The sequence below is a fragment of the Pezoporus flaviventris genome, unplaced genomic scaffold (assembly GCF_033815535.1).
Source record: "Pezoporus flaviventris isolate CSIRO_AGI_PZ_B2104156 unplaced genomic scaffold, CSIRO_AGI_Pfla_v1 ptg000013l, whole genome shotgun sequence".
Lineage (NCBI taxonomy): Eukaryota > Metazoa > Chordata > Aves > Psittaciformes > Psittacidae > Pezoporus > Pezoporus flaviventris.
In genome coordinates, this window is record NW_026892561.1 from 15223485 (window position 1) to 15249125 (window position 25641).

The 25641-nt window shown below is 40.0% G+C and overlaps 1 protein-coding gene across 1 annotated transcript in view; it reads right to left on the reverse strand.

The window, feature by feature from the left end:
- The window catches only part of PLA2G4A (phospholipase A2 group IVA), a 63049-nt gene extending 54037 nt beyond the window's left edge, over nt 1-9012 (reverse strand). The window contains exons 1-2 of the mRNA XM_061451752.1: nt 8875-9012; nt 3998-4075 (exon numbers count right to left, since the gene is read on the reverse strand). Of these exons, the coding sequence (XP_061307736.1) occupies nt 3998-4075; nt 8875-8911 (115 nt within the window). The 5' untranslated portion in view covers nt 8912-9012. The remainder of the gene's footprint in view (nt 1-3997; nt 4076-8874) is intronic.
- Nucleotides 9013-25641: the final 16629 nt, after the last annotated feature.

A 25641-nucleotide genomic window follows, 5' to 3' on the forward strand; every position in this document is an offset into this window, starting at 1 on the left:
GTTCTTATACTGACATGCAACTAAGGAAAGGCTCTACAGTATGGCATGGTATCTGGAGTAGATTCAAAACTAAACAATGGAAACAATGTGAGTCTGAGGTGTCCCTGCCCATGGCAGGGGGATTGGAACTGGATGATCTTAAGGTCCTTTCCAACCCTAACTATTCTAATAATGAAGTTTAGATTATTATTCTAATAAGTAAGCTCTTTTCCAAAACCTCCAGCGAAGTGATTTTAAAATATCTATTGACCCCTGCAACCATGGGAAAGGTAACCAATTAGATAATTAAATCCTCACCAAAATCATACAAATTTTGAGATATTCCATCCTGTATTGCATTTATGTGGTAGGTTTTCAGCAGCAGCAGGGCTGCAAGTGTGCCTGCTGTAAGAAGATGCCAGAAGCTGCCCCCATGTCATATCAAGCCAGTTTTAGCTGTCTCCAAGACAGACCAACTGCTAGCCAAGGCTGAGCACAGCAGCAGCACTGCTGGTACCTCTGTGATAATGTATTTAAGAAAGCATTAAAAAAATAAATAAAAAAAAAAAACAACCACACAAAAACACCAAAAAAGCCACACGTCACAGCAGATGTGAGGAAAAAGTAGAAAATGTAAAAGAAGCAAATATGTAGATAACAAGTCAGTAAAGAAGGAGGGAGCAGACATGCTCCAAGTGCCAGCACAGAAATTCCCCCATAGTGACAGAGCTTGTCTCCCTGCAAGCCCATGGAGGACCATGGGTGGAGTAGAGATTCTTACAGTAATTCTCATTTATCATCCCCACATTCACAGAATGAGAAACTGGCATAAGTACCTAACTTCCTTCATATATGAAAAGCATTTGCAGGGAAACATTCTGTGATGCAATTATTGCCATTTAGTTTATTCTGATGTGTTTTATCAGCGAGAAACAAAAGCAGCTACTGTAGCTTAGCTACTCAGATTCTGGTATGACCCAGATACAGATTTGAGTGCTTGTCTTAGTCAGATCACTTCACAAAAATTTTAAAGCTTAAAGAGACAATGGGAAATCTTGTTGCAGAATGGCTCTAAGAGCCAGGCCATGGAGCCTTAGAGGCCTTGTGCGAGCAAGGCAAGGGGTAGGCCTCACAGGTAACCAGATACCAGAGGTGGGAGGAAAGTGTGAAGGAAGCTGTGTAGAACTGACCAATACTGTTCTGACTAGTAGGTGTGGCTAAACACCACACAGATATAAGCGAAGTAGATAAAGTAGAAGTTTGCTTACCACCCGTATTGGGTTGGCCTGTCTTGCTTCTCCTCGCCGCTTACAAAATCTCAGCCAAATAAAATAAAAAGGGAGGGTGGGAAGCTATCCTGGCTCCAGCTTTCTCTATTGTTCCAGTCATCCAGATCAGCAAGGCCTAAAAATATGTCTTGAATCAGCAGTGTTCTGTGTGAACTGTCTGCCACTTGAGGAAAAACACTGCCTGTGGAAGTTACTGTGTATTACTGTGGAAGTTACAGTGTAGTGCAGTACAGTTGTAGCAACCAATACCTAGTTTTAAGGATGATGTAACCATTTATACTCTCCATTAACGAAGAGCTCAAAAAATCTCAAAAAACTTGTTGAAAATACTGCAGATGTCCCAAGCCTAGGCTTGAGGAGATGGAGGTGTGGATAACTATGCCATTTAGGCCCTCTGTGCCCACCTAGAGTTGGGGCACCATGCATACTAGATCTCTAATCTAAAACTCCTTGAGCAGAGGTAGATCTGAAACACTTAAAATGCAAAATGCTCCACACAAACAGCCAAATAATAAGCACTTCCACATATTTAATACTTAGATTTACTCAGGTCTTTCACAGCTATTCCAGAAAGTCCTGGAAAGATTGATATGGAAAAATGAAAAGCAAAATATTATACAAAATCTCTCATGTTCCCCAGGACCTCCATCACCACCACAATGTAAAATTATCTCTCTTGCCCACAGAGCAGTCACTGTCTACACAAACTTGAGCAACAACAGAATAAATTAGGAGAAACTCATCAGAAGAGTCAATAGTTTGGTAGAGTCCATCATGGGAGAGCAACACACAGGTACCCACTCTGCCCAAGACACCTAATTATGTATTACAGCCACCCTCCCTGGTGGGAGGGTGAATCCTATGTGAATCCTATCCTTGAGGTCAAAAATCTAACGTAAAATTCAGAAATTCCTTTAACAGGTTACAGTTTTGGCAAAGCAAATGAAAAAAAGAAAAAAAAAATCAGCTGGCACCATCAAACGTAAAGACCCTCAACCACTCACAGCTTTATACCTCTTTAATCAGTATGAATTAACATGATTACTGATTTTATCAAATAGACTCCAGACTTCAACACAAACTTCTTATTTCCTATGCGTATACACATTTTTCATTTCCCTCAAATAAAACCAGAAGCAATGTTTTAGTTGTTTGTTTTTTAAAAAATTCAGGGGATTTGCCAGTACTCCATGAACAAGCCCCAGAAACTTAGAAAATCATTCAGAGAAGCCCCAGGCTGCAGGTGCCTCAGGCTATGGAGCACTCCTAGCTGCTTCAGACAGGAAACCAAGCAGGTTTATGTGGCTCTTGAGCATAGTTCTGTCAGATTTTATCAAAACAACAAGTTCTTCCTGAGTAGCTTTTTTGGTTTTGTTGATTTGGTAAGGCAAGAATTTTGTCTGGAAAAAAATATCCAATTGTATTGATAGACAATATATGGGATTTACACTGGACCATACTTTTCTTGTGAGGTTGGGGGTAAAGCCATGGTCTTCCAGCTTGCTTCACCCTTTCCATACTCCCTTTAACATCATACCATGTCACCCCCATTTCAGCCCCTTTATTTCTCCTTCCCATGTTCCCCACACTGTCTCATGACAGCGACCTCTGTGTCTGAGAACCTGTGCTTTTTCCATTTAACCCATCTTCTTACACATGCACACCTGTGGGGCCTTATTCTGTTCTTCACAGCCCTTTTTCTGAGATCATCTTACATAAAGACCCTCTCAGAGACCACCAGAATAGCACCCCATGCATCTTGCCTGAATGCTCCTTTCCTTCACCCTGCAGTAGATGCTTCCTTCTCCCCTCCTGCCAGGGCTCTCCTCTCTTCTCCATATACTTTTGGTTTTTCACCATTCCCCTTCCAACTGTCCCTCCTGCTTACCCCCCCCAACCCCCCATCCCCAAGTTGACACTAACTATGGAAAAAAAAACAACCACCAAACCAAACAAACCCCCCCAAAACCAAAACTGTTAACACACTGAACCAAAGCTGTGTGTCAGAGAAGTTGCTGTAGCTTGAACTAAAAGCAGTTACCAGGATCATGCTGGGAGAGAAACACTTGCACATCAGACAAGCCTGAGGAGAGATCAGGAGTGTAGCACCACATTCATCCTCCCAGATCTAGCCTGCATATTTTGGGCTATGAAACACTTTGCATAAAGCATCAGCAAAAGGGAGAGATGACCTGACATCAAAACTATCATAATCTAGGAAGCAAGAATATTCTCTTTACAGATTCAGCTAGTGTCCTATACAGCTCTCTACCATGAGATCTGCTTATCCTTACCCATTTGGGACTTTTGTTTTTTTCTTCTTGCTCTGCATTGACTCAGCAGAGCTGTGGGCTTTTATTTCTTTCTTTTGTGTTCCCACCACCAAACCACAGTCTTTTGAAGATACAGCAATTGCCAGTTTCACTATAGTTAAAATAGCTCTTCCAACTGAGCCAAAAGACTAAATGTAGGTGTTGCTTGCTTGTAGGCAAATTGTTTACAACTCGCTCAGCTTTTTGGATCAATGGAAAGAAGGAGTGGCAAATCTGCTTTCTGAGTTAGAGTGAGTGAGCAATGACATGGGTACATTGCCCGAGCTTTAACAAGCAAGAAAAAAAAAACACCAACCCACTAACAATCATTTAATGTATGACAAGCTTGATGTGTCATCTCCCCCTGCCTATAGCAACAGTCTGCTAAGAAGAAAGAGACAAAATAGAAATACTCACGCATGTCACCAATCGTTCCTTTTGTGACATTTGTGGCTTTCCTTACTGTCACAGTGAATATGTGTGAATACTGGTGTTCTACCTGGAAGTCAGAAAGTTAGAAAAGGTTAAGCTCCAGAACAAAAAACAACCTACCAAAATAGGTTTCATTTTGTCCAAAAACTCGGAGAAATCACCCAGTCAAAATGTAAGTGAAACTCATACTGGATAGAGCATCTTAAAGCTGAACTGCACCCTGTAGCTTTACTGAAAGGTCAGTGCTTGTTTTTCCTGCAGCCACACCTACTAATCTTAATGAGTAACACTCCTCCTCTCTACAGAGCCTGCTTTAAGGCATTTAGTCAGTCAGGGACAATGTAGTATAGTAATCAAAAAAAAAATTAAAAGGGTTTTTTTTTTTTAGAGTGTACTTGGTTTTGTAATTACCTTCCCCCAGTATAAAGAATGGGTGCAATTATTTCAAAGCATATGTTCTGGAAAAGATATATGCATACTGCACACACAAGGGATATAGTTAGTAATACAAAGAATATACCTTTCGGTACACACCCATATTCAAAGTGCAAGTGTCCTTAAGACAATGGAGGCAAGGTGAAAAAAATCAGGCTGTTAAAACATTCACAAGCAAATTTCAAGCAGCTTCTAGAGCTTCCTGTTTCCTGCAAAGCATAAGCACATAGCAGAAGCTGCCTTTCTAACTGCAGATCTGACCTGAATGAACTAGGGAAGTAAAAAAGACATGAAATTAAGAAACACATGTTAAAACTTTAATGAAGAGATCAGTAACTCACATCTTTTTCACTTTACCTACATAGCCATAAGTTGTAAGCTGTAGGAGTTGTCTGGTTCAAAGAACAAGTAAGCAGGCAGAGGGGAAACTGTGGCAATGAAACTATTACAAGTGGTATACTGAAATCGTCATTGCACAGCAAGTGGTTCATCAACCGCAGTACAGCTGGAACTCAGACACTTCTTGAAAGTGCTCAAAGCTTTTTTATCAGTGTGCAACACCTGCACAAGCATGTCAAATCGCTGAAGTGCCCGTTTCACAATGCAGCACTGCCCTCAGTTTGTTCACACAGACTGATGTAGTTCCTTTGTCATATACAACCTTATAATTAAAAGAAATAGCCCAAAGTACTAACACACCACCCTCCTCATTCTTTGCTGTTAAGAAAGAACCTGTCCTCACTAGAGGCCACAAATCAGAGATCACTGAACATTTAGCAACAAGGAGGAGGACAGGGTTACAATTAAGTTACAAGTATGGGACATTGGCGTGCTGGATTTATTTCTTAGCTCTTAGGTTGAACTCATGCAGTTGTGGTGTAGTATCCCCATTTTACAGTCCTGACTATAAAATGAGGATACTACAAGATGCTCACTGACAAAAAGCACTTCTTGCATCTTCTAGTCCTACTTAGGAAATTCACATGACTAATAAAAATGCCTACCATCACTACCTTCTATTACAGGTCAATAACAGTTTTGCTAACGCTATGGTGAGAACTGCTTTTTATTCACTTAAGCAGCAAACTCCATCATTCTAGCTGTTGTTTTGCCAAAAAAGTTAAGTCTAGTTTAAGATCTGGTATCCTCCAATCTGAATGCGAGTACACAGAGGTCTGGCAAAACAGAAAAACAGTATCTTCTTTCCCAATGCCTCACCTAAAATAACACATTGAGGTTTATAAGTAGAGATATTAATATTTGGCCATAATCACGCACTTGGAAGAAATCTGCCACTACTAAAATAAATGATCCCCCTCTTGGTAAAACAACAACAACAAAAAAAAAACCCACCTATGTACACAGAGATATACAGGGAGCTCAGAGTCTAGATCTTTTCTTACACCAAAATAAACATTTTTCATGCAATTTAAAAGCGAACGGAAATTAAGACAATTTTCCACTTAGGATCCAGTTTCCGAAAGTATCTCAAGGCCTAAATTAACAGCTAGAACAACTTTCAAAAGTTGGGTTTTTTTTAGTTTTTGGAAAGACTGAGTTCTAAAGAAGTCAGATGCCCCCTGGAAATACCTCAAGAAATGTACTGACTATGGATACTTGTAGAAATCCAGCCCTTGCTAGTTTAGATGACAAAGCTGCATTTTGTAAAGTGACTTCACCTTAAGCCTTGATAAAAATCTGTACATTGGCAACTCCTCAATTATCCTGAAAAAATAGATGATAGTACATAAATCACTTAAATGTTGCAACACTGAGTGGAGCAACATCTGCATACCTTTAAAAATCTAAACCAGATTAAAAATTTCAGAAGCTCACAACATAATCAGAAACCTAACTTCTAACACCCAAAGTATTCTAGCTTTCCATATGTGCTTCAATTCCTCTTTCTCCATAAATTTTGAGAAGGAGGAAAAATAAAAATATGCCCTCTCTGAACATGGATTTTCTGAATTATGGAAACTCCTATGGACAGTATTCACCCTTTACTGGTTCAATTTCCTAGTATCCTGCACGGCCATGATTCGGTATCTCCTGTTCTCATACCACACCTCTTCATCTCTTCTTACTCCTCCCTCTGCCTCATTTGCTCCTTTCCCACCTTTGCCTGTTTTTTTTCCTCCCAGTAGAATTTCCCTAACTCTCTGGTTTCCTCTATTTTACATCTCACTTTATTTGTATGTACATAAATGCCACCGCCTTCCCCACAACAGGACTGGGAAACAGAACAATGCACTAAGATCGCTTGTGACACAATCAGGTTTTACCTATGAACTTTCCGTGCTTACTGAGAAAGCAAGGGATTTGCATGCATTAATATAATATTTTTCATACCCCAGAATGCTGAGTCACAAAATGTAACCCAATCAGGAGATATACTTGCACACAAAATACCATTCAGGAAGGTCTGGTATAGATAAGATTGTGTAAGAAGTATTTACTGCTTAGAGTTAACATTAAGGACACTTGAGCTGACAACTGCCTTGCTTTCTTAAGTAAGAAACTGTCATGAATTCCATGGTCTTCTTTCACAAGGTAAGACAATTAAGACAAACGTTCGTGCATGCACACATAAATTTTGTCTTCAAGTGATTTTTCCCATCGCTACAATATTTATCTCCCATATCAATGTTACTTGCATATTACACATCTTATTCTTAATTCTCTGAATCTAAAAACATTTCTGATACAGTCAGTTCTGTCTGCACCTGCAGTAGCTTTATGAATGCTTTATTTTATTCCTCCAAGTCTTTCATAAGCAATTTCAATTTTCAAATGAAGAAAATTTCCATTCACTTTTCAAGCAATTATAGGATCAACTCTTGCATTAGCAGTGTTCCGGCATTAACAACATTCCCACAGCAAGAGTTCAACATTGCCAGAGTATATGGCAGTGTGTATGTTCCATTTTCTTCATTATTGTATATATATACATTGGTAGCAAAAAAAGATCTTTGTGAATGATTCAAGGAAATATAAGTGCCACAGAGCACCCATAGAAGTACAGAGCAAATGAAGCATTCCATCCACAAGAGGGCACTGCTGCAGAAAGGAGCAAGAATACTGTTCTAACACTTAAAATACAGACATCGACCTGAAACTGGTCTTTACAGCAGCATCCACAGAACTATGGAGTGAGTAAAACAACAGTTTGACATCTGCTGGCTACAAATTCATGCAAAGTATATGACTGTGTGGGGCAAAAACCACATAATTGATAAGGGATCAGTTCAAGGAAGTATACACTGTATTTTTAGCAGTGTAAAAGTTCAACATTACAACAAATGCATGGTAACTTTGAGTACATATCGCTTTTCCTGATGTGAGATTATGTGACTGTTAGGAAAAGTGCTTCACATGAACACACCCAGCTTGTTTCAAGATTTCAGTTTGAGTAGGAATTGAATTTCACTGTTTACTTTGGAAAGCCACTCAAGCAAAGATATGTGTGAATATTACAGCCAGAAACCAACATTCAACTAGCTGCTGAGCCACTGCACTGGCTTGCCATGCAAAGGGCAGTTCTGCTCACACTTCTCTTTTCCTTGCCCCTACTTCTCTATTTATGCAGATTGTTCTCGCATGGATGTATTCTTTCTTCAAGCCAGTTCTGACAGCAGAGAATGAAACTTTGCCAACTTTTTCCACAAATTCAGCTCACACAAATAACATGCATTTGATAGCTGGTACAAGGGATGCAGCAGGAACACCAGAATAAAGCGGGAAGTGGGGAGCAGCAGCTTTTGGGAGCAGTATGATGTTGAGTGGCACAGGCCATTCCACTGATACTGAAGAGATTGCAGGCTATAGTTTGAAAATTCTCTTTGAATCAACATCACTGATACACACTAGTTTAAAATTTAAATACCCAAAATTTCTAACTTAGCTCTGACCAATGAAAAGAGAAAAATAGTTATTTGATAATTAGAATTATACAAAAGAAAAAAATTGTACTGTAAGGGAGAAAGACACATGATGTTTCTTTTGTAGATCACATTTCAGTTTGACAAATAGTATATTATGCATATGCAAAAACTTGTGTGAAATAGACAGCTGCAGGACCTTTGATGAAACACTTTGAACAGGCATGTCCTTTAGAACAATATCCTACAACATCGTATCCATGAGGTGGTTGCTAGGAGCCAGTATTCTATTTTGACTTACACATGAGCAGTGACACTCAAAACCACGGCATGCTTTCAAAAGGCTAACTTGAATCTTTCCAATTTCAATCAAATTCCTGAAGAAATTTTCTCTAACCACGCTTCCATTATACTCTAACTTCACTTACCATTTCTCTAAGGAATTAATAACTCTAATGCTGCATGCATTTTTCAAGCAAGTTCTCATATGGTACATTATACCAGACAGTATATACAAGACAGAATACAGGTAAGATTCAAAGCTACTCACCACTATATGTTGATAAGGATCAATGACAGCCATTTTTGCTTTAGCTTTTATTCAGAACTGACAAACGTCTATTTCAATCCAACACAGAAGAAGCTTCTTGTTTGTCAAAGCAGGCTTCAGTATGACAGATCCTTTAACTGTTAAATAAAGGAAAAAAAAAAAAAAAAAAAAAATCAAAATTCTTATGTTCTCTTTAAGTCATATTTTGTAACAAAATATTTTGTACATATTTTGTAACAAATTAGTTCTCTGACATTAAGAAGGTTCCACAATTTATTTGTTTACCAAGAACTTAATTTAATGTAAGCTACAGAGGTATAGATACTTACTTGCCTGAACTAGAGAAATTTCCTGTGCTTATTTTCTCTACCTCGGTATAAGACCATGAACCAATTGTCTTGAATTCCAGTCATCCAAGTGTTTTTAGCAGCTCTACAGATAAACAAAAGAATAGGGCAATTATATTTATTACATACATTCAAATGTATATGCTTTCATACACTACAATCCCTGTGGGGGAAAGAAAAAAAAATAATCACTGTTTAATTAATTAGCCCTTTTACAGTAGCGACAAATTCCTGGTTCCCATGCTTTGCTCATGTATTAAAGTGCTCACACGGTCAGGACAAAGATAAAGGTCCACTTTTTATCCTCTGTTCTGTACAAGGTGAGGTACAAGGCTATGTCCTGCACTCACCCCAAGGGACATGAATTTTAGAACTAAAAAGCCAGTTAGACAGCATAAACACAATAGTTAGCAACTTACACCAGACAACTGCAACCCTCCATAGTAAGGGTCTGTTTAGCCATTTTTAACGCAGCTTTTCATATCACGTTCACTTTGAAAGCTTTTTCCACAAAGAGCAAATTCCCAAAGTCACACCCAACTGCACCTAAGAAAATAACAGAAAACAAATTCCAGCGTCTAATCCACAGCAACAGCAAGGGAGAGTTCATTTGGCAGCTGCCCATTTAACTACAAACAGGCAGCAATGGTGCCCTCTGTAAACCTCGGAAGGGAATTCAACAGAAGCTGTGTATAACCTCACTGGACATCCCAGCTGTCAACAGATTCATAAGACGCTTTGATGGGCAAACTGCAAACCAGCCGGGAGGAGTTAAAACAGGTTCTTCCTGGGCCACTGTTTTCCCAACACTTTGTGAAGATTTCTACTGAAATCAGGGGGTACCAGAGGCCTTAAACTTCAGAACTGTTTCCAAGCAGACAAATATGCAATCACATAATTAACAACTGTATCACAAACATACATGCACAAACAGCAAGCTAAAGATTTATGGCCAGAGTCTCTGAAAAGGGTCAGGGAGCAAGTAGATCATGGTGTGGTACATAAAGCTTGGTATCTTGGGTTTCCATACAGCTCTAACCAACAGTGTAACAGATGCCAGCCCTAGACATGCTGGTATTATTCCAAATTGGAGCTTTTGGTTTGCTGTCTTAATTACAGTCTTTCACATGTGATATACAGAGGCAAAGACAGGCATTCAGTGCTATTTCAGACATGCAAGTGTCACTGAGGCACCCCGAGGCTGGCAAATAGACAGGTATCCATGCTCTGCCAGAAGCCAGCAGGACATTTGAAGTAGAAGCAGACATCTATGTTTGAGTGACCTGAATACTTATGTCCATTACAGTGGATTTAACCAAAATCAGAATTACATGACCCTAATATAATTACACCATACCTTTTACAAGCTTGTACTACATTATCAACGGAATTTCAGTGTAGCACACTAATGATTTCTGCATCTAAAAATCTTAGTGTGGCAGAGGAGCGAAAATGCTATTACACTCATCAAGCACCACAAAGAAAGTCTTGAGGAATGTTTACTTCAAACGTCTGCAGTAAGAAGAGCTGCGACCTCAAAATTATCTCACCTAACACTACTACTATACACTGTGCATTCCACAAAGCCGAATAGAAAAATCGTCAACTAATTAAGGACTATATCACCAGCACAAAGAGCTGAACTCCAGTTGAAGCTGGTGGCAGACCAGCCCTTGACAGATTTCAGGTGAAGCAGCAGTTCTAAGCAAGTCGCCAAAGACATTTTAACATTATTAACATGCATTGTTTTGTTTCTCTGATATCTGGTAATACTGCAGCATCTGTGAACTATGCTGTTGCCAGGTCTTATAGAATTCTTTCCTAAAACACTAACAGAAGTACCTTGCAGGCAGTGCCTCTGCAATGACAGAAGCATAACTTCTGTCAATTCATGTAGTATCACCAAAATTAACTAAGCTGGCCAGACTGACTGAGGATCAATTTCTTGATTTTTTTTTTACAAATGTCAAAGCTTACAAAATACCATGGCAAACACACCTCTTGAAGGGTTACAATTTAGCTTGGCATGTAATACAGAGACAACTTTCTGTTAAATTTCTAAATCTCCTTTTCATCCAAATGTGACCTCTACTTTTATCAAAGAGCATTTAATTTCAGTTTCAGACATCAACAGGAACAAGCTATTAGTGGATAGGTGAATTGCTGTTTGAAATCAAGAAACTTCTGTGAACTTGGTTCATTTTTACTTGAGATGACAGACTGAAATGAGTAAGAGATTATTGTCTCTAAAAACACCAACAAATAACAGAGCAGTTCCACAAAGAGTTACACACACACAGAGATTATTACTGCAACATTTTCATCCTTTGTGTCGATTCAGTAAATTCCTGCAGATACTTCAGTTTTATAGGATATGCCCAGGAAAAAGGACAAGAAGAATAATGAGATTTTCCCATTTCATGCTGAGCATGAGCTTACTCAACAGTTAAGTCTCACCAAGGGGAAGAGCTCTCAAAATAGGTAAAGCACAATATCACCACCAGGGTAAATCCTCAATATTGTAAGAGGAAAAATCATAAGGAGATTGGTTATATCCAGCTGGCCAATTCTTGAAAATCAAAAGACCTGGATAATTAAAAAAAAAAAAAATGAATAAGTGTGACTCACTGGTACAGTCATTAATGCTTAATCTAATATGATAAGAATAAGGGGTACAGGATAAATTAAGTATTGACTCAGGCTTTTGGTATGAATGTCACCATCCATTTTTATCATATCAGATAACACAATTTTATTTGGTTAGATTGAAACTTTGTTTGTTTAACAGAAATAATAAATAATCTGTTTCTACATGATTTTACCCAGCATCCTGGAAAATCACTGCAATGATATTTCTTAATTTAGGTCTTTCCACACAAGAAACAAGGTTCACCTCTTAACTCTGTGTAGAGCTCCCATTGCCCCATTTTCATCACAAATTAAAAAGTATATGCTTCGCTGATGTGCAGTGATTGCTCTTCCCATGCCTTGCTAAGAGAGCATGGGTGGCAGGAAGGATTCTAAGCACATTCTGGGGTGAAGTTTGGCAAGGAAGTTGGTACAACATAAATAGCAAGACAGGAGATTTTGAGATTGGGAAACCACATTTGATTTCCTGCTAAAGAGGATGTAGTAGATGAAGGAGATTGTGAATCTCTTCTTGAAAGATGACCTCTTAGCCTGTAACCAATTACTAAAAGTATGGGATACAGAGTAACTAAGATTTCCTTTCAGTAAAGAGAAAGTGCCATAAAATACCCTAGCAGGGCTGAAAGTCTGGAAACATTGCAGAAGCCAGAAGCAAGATAAATTTCAACCCTATCATCTAGTGCTGGAGGCTACTTTAGAGACCAAAAGTGAGGAAGACAAAAGCAGCAAAAAACCCCAAACAAACAAACAAACAAAACCCCAAACACAAAAAACAACCCACAATCAGGCTAGCTCTCTATATAAAGCTGTCCACCACCTCCTGGAGAACTCCACATTAGAGTAACCTCCCATAACAGGAGGCAAGACTGGTGAGTCAGAGGAAGTCAGACACACTCCTGTAATACACTTCATTAAGCTGAATTTAGCCTAAAAGAGCAGAAATAAATAAAAATCTCTATCTTACATTCTTGAAGGAATGACTTTACCAAGAGGAATATTAACATTTGGGATCAGGCCCAGTCACCATAGGTTCATGAAGGGCAGGTCCTGCCTGATCAACCTGATCACCTTCTACAAAAAGGTGACCCACCTGGTTGAGGGAAAGGCTGTGAACATTGGCTATTTGGACTTAAGTAAAGTATTTGACACTGTCTCCCACAGTGTTCACCTGGACAAATTGGCTGCTTATGGCCTGGATAGGTGTATTATGCACTGGGTTGGAAACTGGCTGGATGGCAGAGCCCAAAGAGTGGTGGTAAATGGTAGCACTTCTAGTTGGCGATGAGTCACTAGTGACACCCTTCAGCATTCGATGTTAGGGCCAGTGTTAACATCTTCACTGATAATTTGGATGAGGGAATTGAGTGATTCTGCGAAGGTGGATCTGAATAAATTCAAGGTAAGGACTTTATTTGAAAATGAGTTCCTTGAGTTAACACAGTCAAATTAGCTTTTCTCCAACATCTTATATTTTACTTGTCTTGAAATAAAATTAGAAATAAAAAAAATAAAAAAAAACAAACAAAAAAAACACCACCACCCTTGAATAGTAAAAACAAAAACAACAAAAAAAGTTCATCTGAGGGACTCCAAGAGTATTCTTTAAAAGTGGCAAAGATCACTGTCTTTTGCTACAGAAATCCAAGCCACAAGACAGTTCACATAGCAGAGCCTCAAAGTTCGTTAAAAAACCTCAAGCAGCTGATCAGTAAATCCCCACTGCGTGGGTCCGACTCCCTGTAGAGTATGTGGGAAGCAGCTAGCTTGTTTTTCCATCAAGAAAGCCAAAACACAAAGAAGAATGTGAAAAATCTGGTGGAATTTCCATGAAAAAAGAAGAATTATTAGGATATATTCCCTGTCAAAACAATTACAGTACACTAGTCAAGTCCACCTATTATTGAAACCATTTTGAAAAGATCGTCCATGCAGGCTATTTGTTATATGCACTCTGCTATTAAGCAAAAGGAAGATTGAAACGTATCCAGCATTTACATATATTAGGGTTTCAGAATTTCATGTATGACAGGAATCCATTTAAAGGCATTCTTACTTTAGGAAGGCCAGCATAAGGCAGTAGAGAACAAAACCTCATGTTTAAAGATAATAGGTGCCCCAAGTACCTAGCACATTTGAGAGTTCAAGCTAAGTTCTCAGAAACAGAGAAGCTTGATACCAGTGGGAGCTTTAAAAGAATTGCAAAAAATGCAAACACTTAAAGAACAACTTCTAAAATTAAATCATATACCTCTCCAGTGCAACACCTAACTGAACAGAGTTGCTTGTTGAATATATTCCTTTAACACTTACATGAATGGAAGAAAAACCTCCAATGCATTTAATTCTTACCTGGACCTTTGGCAAAACTTTTCACTTTCTCTACTGTGCTGGTCAAGAACTGTTGCCTGCCAAAAAGAAGCCTTATTGGTACTGTGTAAAGAATTGTTGCTGAATGTCTTAGGGCACTAGATTTAGACTCCAAAGATCTCAGTCCAAACCCCTCACTCTTCCTTGGTGACAACAGGGAGGTCATCCAACTTCTAATATCTCTAGGTTAATGCCTGTAAAAGATTTTTGCTTCTTACATATCTTGAACTTAGCTATTCCTTCATTTCTTTTATTGCTTCCCTGTTGTAAAACAGGGATGGCATAAAATAAAACAAAAAAAAAAAAAACAAAAAAACACTCAAAACTTTAGGAAAATACTAGAATAAATTTTAATGTAAGTATTTATGTTTGACTTCTGGGGAAGAGACAAGCAAACAGAGCTGCCCAATGCTCTCAAGCTTCAACTGCAGATGACAATCCTTCTGCATTACAGTTATGCTGTGGTTATACACAGAACAACTTCAATAATAGCTAAAAATTGCAAGGAGCTGGTGAAATTAACAGCTGGCTTCTGTTCAGGTAACACGTCTACAATAAAACAAATGTTTGCCTTTCAGCTACATTTTCTTTAAATAGCTTTTAAAGGTCTTTAATTTAACCAGATCCAGAGTAAGCTATCCAAACTGTTCTTTTCTTCTGAACTTCCTGCCATTTCAGTGCCAACTGTAACACCAGCCAGCACACACAAGCTACTGCCTTGCTGGCTCTGCAGGGATGGATAAAGGACTGCACACAGAAGGTCTGTTTCACCATCTCACACTCATCATGTCTGTACAACATGAGTCACCACCAAAACTTTCATGTTCTGGTTTTGAACCATTTACTCAAAATATGAGCTCTGGTCACTGTCTGCAATAAAGAGGATAATTGTGCTACACTTCCTTTGGTCTATATGGTCATAACATTATAAAGCATGACAAAGGAGAGTGACTCAAGGAAATTTGTCAGGACTTTCTAGTAAAAGTAGTCATGAATAAACTCCTGATGCTGAGATTTTTCAGCCTTTTAAGTTATGTGAGTAAAATTTACATGGAAATACTTTATGGCTACTGCCAGCTGGAGTTTGAGTAATATAAATGTATGTTTCACACACAAGCACAGACACAAAGGCAACTATAGGCATCCTTCCTCCATATATTATACTCTTGAGCGGAAAGACTAAGTGGTAAACTTATACTATGAGAATATACTTTGCATTTTTCATCTACAAGTAATTTTATAATCAGCTGATTTAATAAATAAATACTAGACCTAGCAGGATAGTCCAACTGTCCTAACTGTTTTAAGAAGTCTGTGGCTGAATGCTTTTGCAATAGAAAGTGCATCAATACCAGTGGTCTTCATCTAACTCCCACGCTCCACACAGTCAAACAGCCTGGGGCAAAGCCTGCCTGACCCCACACAGCTGAGTCTCTAGACAGAGAGACCTTCAATCTAGAATCTGAGGCAGTTACAAAAAAGCTTTGGAGTTACCAGGTTGTGTTTGAAGCCAAACATACACCACCAAAGCCTTTGCTCAGGGATTTTGTCTAAGAATTCAAGTGAGACTTTGTTGCAGCTCCTCCACAGCCCTCCTCTCCCAGCTGGAGAGGGTAAGCAGCAGGCTAGCTTTTTGTTCTGAGACTGCACAAGGGAGTGGCACATTATTCTGGCCCTTCTTGAGCTTCCTCTTTCTTCACCATGCCCTCATTACTTCTCTGAGGCTCTCAGTTCCCTGGTCACCTCTGCCATCTGTGCTCCAGCCAACAAGTGCCTGTACCTGCTCTCCTCACAGGACTATAGTGGCAGTGTTGAAAGGACTTGAGTTTTCTGCTCCACCATTTTGGCCGAGTTCAGAATAACAACAGCAAAAATGCCAAGCTGCTGCAAGAGCTCTTTTGCAATCTCTCAGCCGATTTAGTCAGAAAGCTTTGAATGGGGTGACTCTTAATTTTTAGAGAACTCTCTCCAGAGCTAATGTTACCAACGCAAGTCAATCCCTGAGGGGACAAGGGGAAGGATATAAGCTACTATTAACATTACCAACTATGGCTTTGGGCATGTGTTAAAACTGAAAATAACATTTTGATTTAATACAGTTATTGGAAATTTTTCAATTGATCATAAATAAGAAGGTATAACAAACCTTACTGTAATCTGATTCTACCAGTAGTAAGAGATTAGCTACACCAGTGGTTACATACAATCAAAACCCGTAAAACTGACAAAAAAAGCAATAACTGCTAGCTACCCAGACCTTAAATGTGGCCTTGGAATGCAATACAAACAATCCAATAAGGAGTCACAAACAGCATTCACCTGCTCTGGTCTACTTAGCTCCTTCATCATCCATCAGTTTCTATCAGAAACATTTATACATTATAGCTGATCATAAGCCTATGTAAAATAGCAATTTTAAAAAGGAGATGGAACTGGAGAGAGAAGCTAGACTGGGTTCATATGATCCTTCTTACTTTGCACTCACTGGTGAAAAAAGTTTTACAGGCAACAAAACCTGTTTTTCTTTAGCTTTAGCATACCAAACATCTTCATACTTGCATTATTTTAGTTCCTAAATTACAAGAGATAATCCTCAGAAGCATATAAAAGATAAGCCAAGAAAAAAAAACAAAAAACAAAGAACAAAAAACAAAACCCCACATCTTATTTTTTTCCAGACAACACCACCTAACAAAATTCATTGTAATCATAGTGGCTATTTTTTCACAACAGCGTGGTTTCTGGAAGGGGAGAATGCATAAGAGAAGACTATGAAAAGTGGTTTCAGTGTTTTATACATATTTTTTTATTTTTTTTTAATTTAATGACTAGGAAGAAGCTATTTAATTTCTCTATATCAAAAACACCGTTATAAAAATTAAACCTATATTTACTAGGCCACAAGAAATTTGAAGAGCTCATTAAATTAATAAATTTGGGATTCTTTGAAAAAGCAATTTAAGCATAAAAAGCCAAGTAATACTGGAAGTATGTCATAGTTAAATGTAATCAGTCATTTACCAGGAAGGTATGTGCTATTCAAAGCGGAAAATGCCAGAGAAATGCAAGATGTTGGAAGATTTTGCAATTAGTAAAGAACTGGCTATTATTAATGTCGGCACAGACATCTTGCCAACATCCTCTAAGAACCTTAACTGCCTGGTGAAAAAAAAAAAAAAACAAGTCTGCCAGTATCATCACTGAACACACACAGCGTTTTCACAGGGTCCTTGATTTGTAGCTGCAGGGTTTTGGTTACATGAAGTATTTTTCCACATAAGACAACAGCCAAAAACACCATGGTTGTGAAATCTTAGCAGATTCATGCCTTTACCAAAAGAAAATGGGGTGTTGCACTTAGTGCTATGATTAAAACCTCATTATCAATTCTCTTTGGATTAGGAGGAAAAAGATATTTAAACAAAAAAGCAGCATAAGACTGGCTAGTTCCATATTTTACAGAATTGCCTAGGTTGCCAGATGTTCATTTAAGCAGGCATCCATATTTATGAATCTTTAAATAGAAGTGCCTCTAAAAACACATTATCTTTTACAATTATCCATTATGGGTTATTCTTAAAAGATATTATACAACAGTAACAATCAGAAAGTTTCAAATTAGTTATATTCCACAGGTCTAGACAGTCACCTACTCTTCAAAATGATTTGTAGCTCTGTGGGTTCTTTTTCCCCTAACAGGACTACAACATTAGGCAGCGGCTGCTGATTTTGCATAAAGTTATACTTTTCCATGCTGAGTACAAAGACACAATTTCTCTGACGGAGTATGCAAAGCAATGGTTCAGGCAACAGGGAAAGCTTCTTCATGTTTGGTACAACTGCCCACAGGTGCTGTTTTTCCACTGGTGCTAATGAAGTTTGGAATAGGCCAAAATGAATCCTGTACTTCAGAGCATTTATTTTTAGCATCCAGTAAGTTAAATGCATTAAAAATACAGTTCTAGTAGTTAAGACCCATATATAATCTATAACCTTGAGACATGGACAGGGAGGAGAAAATAAAAATATTAAAAAATAAATCTATATATTATTTATAAAAATATAATTATAATATAAATATTTATACATATACACACACATATATAAAATTCAAAAAGAAACCAAAACCATACATTTAATCTGCAAGTCTTTCCAAAACCCAGATTTTTGCATTTAATAGTCTGGTCAATGCAAGGGACTAGACAGGATGACATAGTCTATACATTCACTGTGCTGCTTACTCCATAATCTCCATCTAACCCGGCATTCCACTTATCAGTCTTGTTCATCATGCATGTCTTCAGAAATGCAATCACTTAGGGGCTGCAACTGTCACTTATGACAGAAAATACATATTTGTACAGATGATCTTACAATCTCTGTGTATACAAACATATAGCTTTATAATCATTGTAAACATGAAAGGATAATTTATTATAAAAGTACACATTCCTACAGATCTTGGCTAAATATATAAGCATTCTTATAACTGACTGATAATACTAGTCGAAAAAGGAATAAAAGTTTTACTAATTTATGCTGAGATCATTTTAAGGAAAATATTAGATAAATATCAAAGATGAGTCAGTTCAGTGGTTTTACTATCAGATAACCACAAAAAACACAAATGTGACTGAGTCAAACTATGTATAGCTCTGAACTTGTCTATATGGAAGCGTTTGACCTCGTATTTTCTATATCCTTCCTAAATCTGCATATTTAGGGATGGAAGCTGCAGCGATGGAGAGACAATGATTCGTGTTTGCAAACAGCCTGCTTTATATTTTGAAAAACATTTCAGCATCCTAAAGTGGTGAAAATAAATAATAAGCAATATTTACCTTAGTAATCCAGCCTATAAGCATCTGCCAAAGTAATTTTGTTATCAGCAGACAAAAAGAAGCTTTGTATTCTTTGCTGTAAGTTCTAGGATGCATCACTGCCAACAGTAACACTCTTTTGAGAGGAGCTTACATATCGAAATTTAAAAAGAGCTTGGGAAGAGATGTGTAAAGCACACTCACAGACACCCAAGGTAGGATTCGCCTCACTTAACCTCAAATGCAAAGTGCTTAGCTAGCTGCGAAAGAAGCATTCCTAGCACATATTTATGTGACCTCTTAGATATCTGCTGTAAGTATCACACTAATTTCATCCTGGAAGTCCCTGGTTTTCCTCTAGGGATTACCTGGACAACTCGCGTGTCAACTTCTACAACATCTGTATTTGTCAATCCAGATCTCAGAAGCTTCTGTCACTACACAAGCTGACAGTCTGGGAAGCCCCAGCACACAGCAAAAGCATGAGCTGAGATGGGAGGTGTCATCCCAGCAATGATCTTTCCAGGAAACGAAAACATACTGGGAGAAAGCCTTCAGTGTCTGTGCACCCCACCACACCCGCCAGCTGATACAGGACCAACACAAGCTTCAGAGTTCCCACTGGTGACAGCCCATGGATTTCATTATGAACACCAAAAATAAGGAATAAAATTTGTACAGTGATAGCCCCATCATCTATAAATATGTATCTGATATTTTCCCCTCTCACCAACACTGTGGTCTTTCTTATAGAAATCATCTCATTCTACACAATATTTTCATGATAAAGAATTAATTGATATTCCTAAGGGAAGTCCACCAATTCTCACATGCAGTATTGCCACAATATATTCCATTTCCAAAAAGTTAGGCTAAGGTTTAAATGTTCATTAGTTCCTTTTACTTTCTCAAAACCTGCTTAAAAAAGAAAAAAAAAAAATCATTCCTTCTAGGTTTTTGGTGCTTTGTTTGCTCTCACCTTGTGGGACAATTTCAGATGTCTTAGAGACCACCTCCCATTCCTGCACCATGGGCTGAGTAATCCTGCTCCAGACATTGACACACAGGCTACTGGAAACTGGTACAGTCAGGAAATTCATATAAATTCTCTGAGGTAAACAGCAGATGAAAGCCCTCAGGAAAGTCTGAATACTAGGGTGGGTTGAGGTGGTTTTTCTTGGTTTGTTGATTTTGTTGGCCTTTTTTTAAATAAAGAAACAAAAGAGAGTTCTTTTGAAAGTATGCTGTTACTACATCACATTATTATAACCCAGGGCAGTGATGAGATCATTTCCATTACTAAGACAGGTTCTGGGATTTGTTTTTCAGACTACTGAGAAAGATGCAGTTATATCACTGAGGCATAGCAAACACATGCAAGAGTTCATCACCTCTCAGGAAGATGATAGCCAATTCTGCTGCCACTACCCATGAAGTCAAAGCAAAATTCTTTCACAGATTACATGGAGCTTCTGTTTAGAAAGAGGCAAATGAAACAAAAACAGATCAGTTATAAACTCAGTTTAAAAGCATGTCTTGTGACCGGTCCCCCAGGCTTTATCTGGGAGCTGAAACACCAGCTGAACCAGAGCTGCAGGAAAGTACTTGATTTTATTGCTTAAATCATCTCCAGACTGTAAGTCACATTTTTTTGACATGTACTTGTCTTTAAAGCAACCACTGAAACATGGGCTTCCCCAACAATGTCAAGTAAGGAATTAGTCAAGAATTCAGTTTTACTGCCTCAAGGTCACTACCCTTCCCCAGATACTGCCCTTACGATAAGGAGACTTTGATCCACACTAGTATTTTATATCAGGTAAAGAATGAAGTTGAATTTAATCTCCAGTCTCTCAACTCCACACACTAACCACAGGGCATACAGTACTCTGAGCTTCTACCTGTTGTGCTAGAAAGTTTCCACAGAAAACTAAGTATTTTCTCATATTTTGTACTAAGTTTTCATATGCTTGAACTTCAGGGTACAAGCAGGAAACACCTCCTTCTCTCACTGCTATATGAGTCTCTCCCTGATATTTTCCAGCCCAAGCTATTCAATTTACTTAATTCAATTTGAATTCATAGTTCCCAAGTTTCTAGAATGGTGTCAGTGCTACTGCCAATGCCATATTTTCCAACCTATGGGGAAGTCATCAAAGTTGTCATATACCCAAATATGACATGTCAATTCAAATAGACTCAAATAGAGCCATTCTTATTGCTCCTGAAGTAATGTGCACCTGCAAAGTCATTGCTACATTGCATTGGATTGAGTCCTTTGGTATTGTCAGGAATACATGCCAGGGAAGAGTAGAAGTTATCCAAAATGTCAATGAAGCTTGCTCAATGGCTTTGCAGGAATAGCTCTGAAGGAAACAGTACTCAGCCACACTGATTATTTTTCCCCTACGTATGACTAAAAGGTGTGAAGTATACCAAGGCAAAGCCAGATTGGCTGAAACATTTCCCATTCTAGCTATTTTAAGCCAGCTGACAAAAGTAATTAGTCAAAGGATCATGAAAGTACAAGGAGGGCACCTTATGATAACTATGTTCAATAAAACAAATTCAGGTTAAGATGAAATCAAGTATGCAACCACACTGAGTTTCTATTTTCTTTTTCCTCTAATTCTTCTAAGAGGAACAAGTCATAAGCAGCACTTGGTGCCAAGAGTCACACTGATATTTTTCCAGTGCAGTTTAACTGGCCAGGCAGGAGGAGATTAAATTACGTGATTCAAGAATAAATATTTCCATTTCTCTTTTATTATGTATCCCTGCCATAGCAGAACAAGAGAGTGCAGACAGGTTGTCGTAAAGGGACAATGTGGAGATTTTGAGAAACAACAATGGCAGAGGAGCACTTAAGTCTATACTGTACTATGTACAGTACTGTATCCAAAACCTCCCACTAACAGAAAGAAAAAATAAGGGCATCAGGTTTAGGTTCACATTTTCTCTCTGAAATTTCTTAGTAGGCTGATGTTGGTAACCACAAAGAAGCTGATCCTATCAATCGATTGTTTCTTACAGTAAGCATCTGAGCCTACTGAAGGGCAGAAAACCATCTTTCTGCAGGAACATCCACTGCCATTAGAAGTCCTACCTGCACCATGTTTCCTCACTTGGGATTAGATCTTTATCCGTTTTCACAGTCTGCGTGCCTTCATCGCAAGAAGGCTCCAAATTGAAAGGTTCACACTCTACAGCGAAGGTAGACAAAGTAATTTTCTTCAAAGGTATGACACAAGGTACCAACAGACCAGCTCTTCCCCAGCTCTGCAGGAGCCATACAGCCAGCAGGTGCCGGAGCCTCAGCAGTTTCATTTCACGGTAGTTCAAACTCACTGTCAGTGGCTGCTCAAGGGAAGCTGACATACTTTGCACCAATACAAACCCCTAAACTACTGCAGAGGAGAAACACAACCACCAGCAGAGGGAACGGTCATACCACTGAGACAGCAGCTTCTCCAACTGATGCAGCAGAACTGACCACAGGTCAATCAGGACAACAAATTAACCTCTACCAGCAAGTGTTCAAGTTTGGTTCCAAAGAGAAAGATGAACCCCATGAAAACAAGGGATTACAGCATGTGATCATACTTAAAATACACGATGATAACAGGGCATGTACAGGAGCTTATGCACTTTTTTTTTTTTCATTTCAGACTCAAATGAAAATCTGCTATTGCAGGCATTTTATGAATTTTTTTCCTCAACAGATGTATAGTTTTACTTCCTATACATTTCAAAATTGATTGCTTCATCATGCATACTACGCAAGGGTAAGAAAAAGAGAGAGTTTGCAATACTCATTGCCAAAATCAGTCCCAGTGACACACTGGACCAAGGCAAGCGTGAACATACCACCTCAAGAGGGACTCATCGTGAGTAATGCAGTTTATGCAACTTCGGCAGTCTCTCTTTCCATTTGCTGCACGATCACCAACAGCATGCCCTCGTACCCCTCGCTGCACACGTTTGCACTGCTCTGGCACCCATCCTGAGCGTTGCAAACGCTTTTTTACCCCTTGCTCCCTTTGTTTCATCTTATGAAGGCTTCGTTTTAAGTGCGCAATTTCTTGGGCAGGGCGCACGCCGTACAGCGACTGCGTTCCTGATAGGGAAGCCAGCGGGTAGCGCGCCTTCCTCAGCAGCCACAGCCTCGCCCCCCGGAGCTGCCGGATGGGCAAGACGACGGCGGCAGGTGCTGGACACGGAGTCCTGATGTCCCCCGGCCCCAGACGCCCTCCCCGGCGCCCCTCACTGAAGGGGTCTTACCAGCCGTCCGCCCTGGACGAGAGAGGGCGGAGAGCACCCCTCCTCACCGCCGAGCTCTGGCCCTCCCCTGCAACTGCTCCAACCGCCTCAGCCCGGGTCATCCGCACCCTGCCTGCCCGCGGGGCCAGACGCAGCAGCCGCACGCCCCCATCCCTCCCCTCTCGCTCCGCGGAGGAGCCGCTGTTGAGCGGAGCGCATAAGAAAAAGACACCGCGCTTACAATTGCCTGAGGTCCGGCGGGCCCAGCCAGCCCTCTCAGCTAAGGCACGGTCGCGGTCCCCATTGCAGGCATTCGGCACTTTTCAGCGCGCGGGGAGGGAGGTGCCAGCCGTCAGCTGACCACCGCCTCTTAAGGAGGCACGAAGCACCGGCCGGCTGGCCGGGATGGCTGCGAGGCGGGTTTGGGTTCGGTTCCGTCTCCGTGCCTGGGCCGGGTAGGACGCAAGCTTGGACCATGGCGGGGCGGTGGCGGTGGTCACTGCCCCGGGGATGGGAAGGCAACCCCGAGGGCAGGCGGGCAGCCTTAAAGGCGACTTGCCTGCCCAAAGGCCGCGCTCCCGTGAAAAGAGGGGAAGCAGCCAGTCCTCCGGCAGGAGATTACTGGCTTCTCCACGGGGCTTTTCACGAGCAGTGTGAAGGTGAAGTCGTAGAAAGCCACCAGGTACCGAGTGTGGCCAAACACCACCCTCCCCCCCCCCCCCCCCCTCCACTCCCCCTCCCCAAGAAAAAGAATATCGAAGAGGTGGCTGAATGGAAGTTTGCATTGAAATAACTAAAAAAAAAATAAAAGTCCACGACTTTCGTTGTTCTTGTGGCTATTCCTGTGGAAATAAATAGGTGTTAATTCAATACTGCATTTGTTTGCTTCCCCAAGCACCTGCCGCAGCACTGCATTGGCTGCTGTGGGAGCAGGCACTGCAAGCCCCTGCTGAGCAGCCAGTCCCAGTGCATTAGGGCAGTGGTACCTGCCTCAGCAGTGCCGCAAAGGCTGGAGTGCCCAAGTGAAAATCTTCTAGCGCCTCAGCCTGTGACTGCTTCACAATGCAGGTGGAGGATCCCAAGCCCTCTTGTCCATGAGCCAGCAATATGTTTCAGGCCTTACGCCAGGGATTTATCAGGGTTCAAAAAGCATCCGGAATCCTCAGAGGTATGGACAGGAATGGCAATTCTGTCCATCAAGCACAACATAGAATCATAGAATGGTTAGGGTTGGAAAAGACTTTAAGATATGTAGTTCAACCCCCCCTTCCATGGGCAGAGACACTTCACACTAGGCCATGTCACCCACGACTGTCCAACCTGGCCTTGAACACTGACAGGGATGGAGCACTGACCATGTCCTTGGGCAACCTGCTGCAGGGCCTCATCACAATCTCCTTTTAAAACTGTCAGGTGATGCTTCCCCTCCCTTCCACAGACCTAAATTACAAAAAAAAAGGCATCAAAAGTGGGAGACCAACAGAATGAAATTATGCCCACTTTCATGCAGAGGTACCTAAACTGGTAAATCAGTAAGCAGGGAGTTTGAATTCAGAAGCTGTATATCAAGAGTGTATGCTAGCAACCAGAGACACAGTGTATTATTTTGGTATCAGTCCCCCATACTCAGGGCTATACTTCCCAGCCTAATGTACCTGCATGGCTCTGCAGTGAGCCATGCACATGGGCTTGCTGGCTACCAGCAAAGTCTCTGTGTTTTGGTCCACATGGAAATCCTTCAGTTCAGTGATAAGAAAGCCTCTACAGTGCAGAATCTGACTTTCAAGGTAGCATTTCACCACCCTAAGGTTTACCAGCGCAAAGCACGTGAGCTTGTACACATGGAAGTCATTCCTTGACACTGTAAGTCTTTTCACTGTCAGGCTACTGCTTCCCTTCACACTTCAGCATTATTAAAGATTTCAGTCTGAACAACACTCCCATCACACCTTATTCAAATTATGCCACTGGCTTCCCACGTGGTACATGCAAAATTAAAAGTTGAAGATTTTGGCTACGTGCAATGGTTTTTCCTGGAGGAATGGGAATTGCAAAGGAGGGGATTAAGAAAAGCAGCTGTCTGGTTTTGCTTGTTTTTACTACAACACATTAATATTTATTAATTCTATCACTTTTTGCCCTTTGTGAACAATTAAGATGACCTTTAAGTTTCTGTCTGCATTTTCTGTTTTCCTTAAAGAATTTAAAATTGGAGTATTTTGAAATATACTGAAGCATATTTATAAATTGAAGTATTGTATTATTTGCTGCATCATTAACATTAAAAAAAATATTTCCCACCTGGGTGTGTGGACTTCAC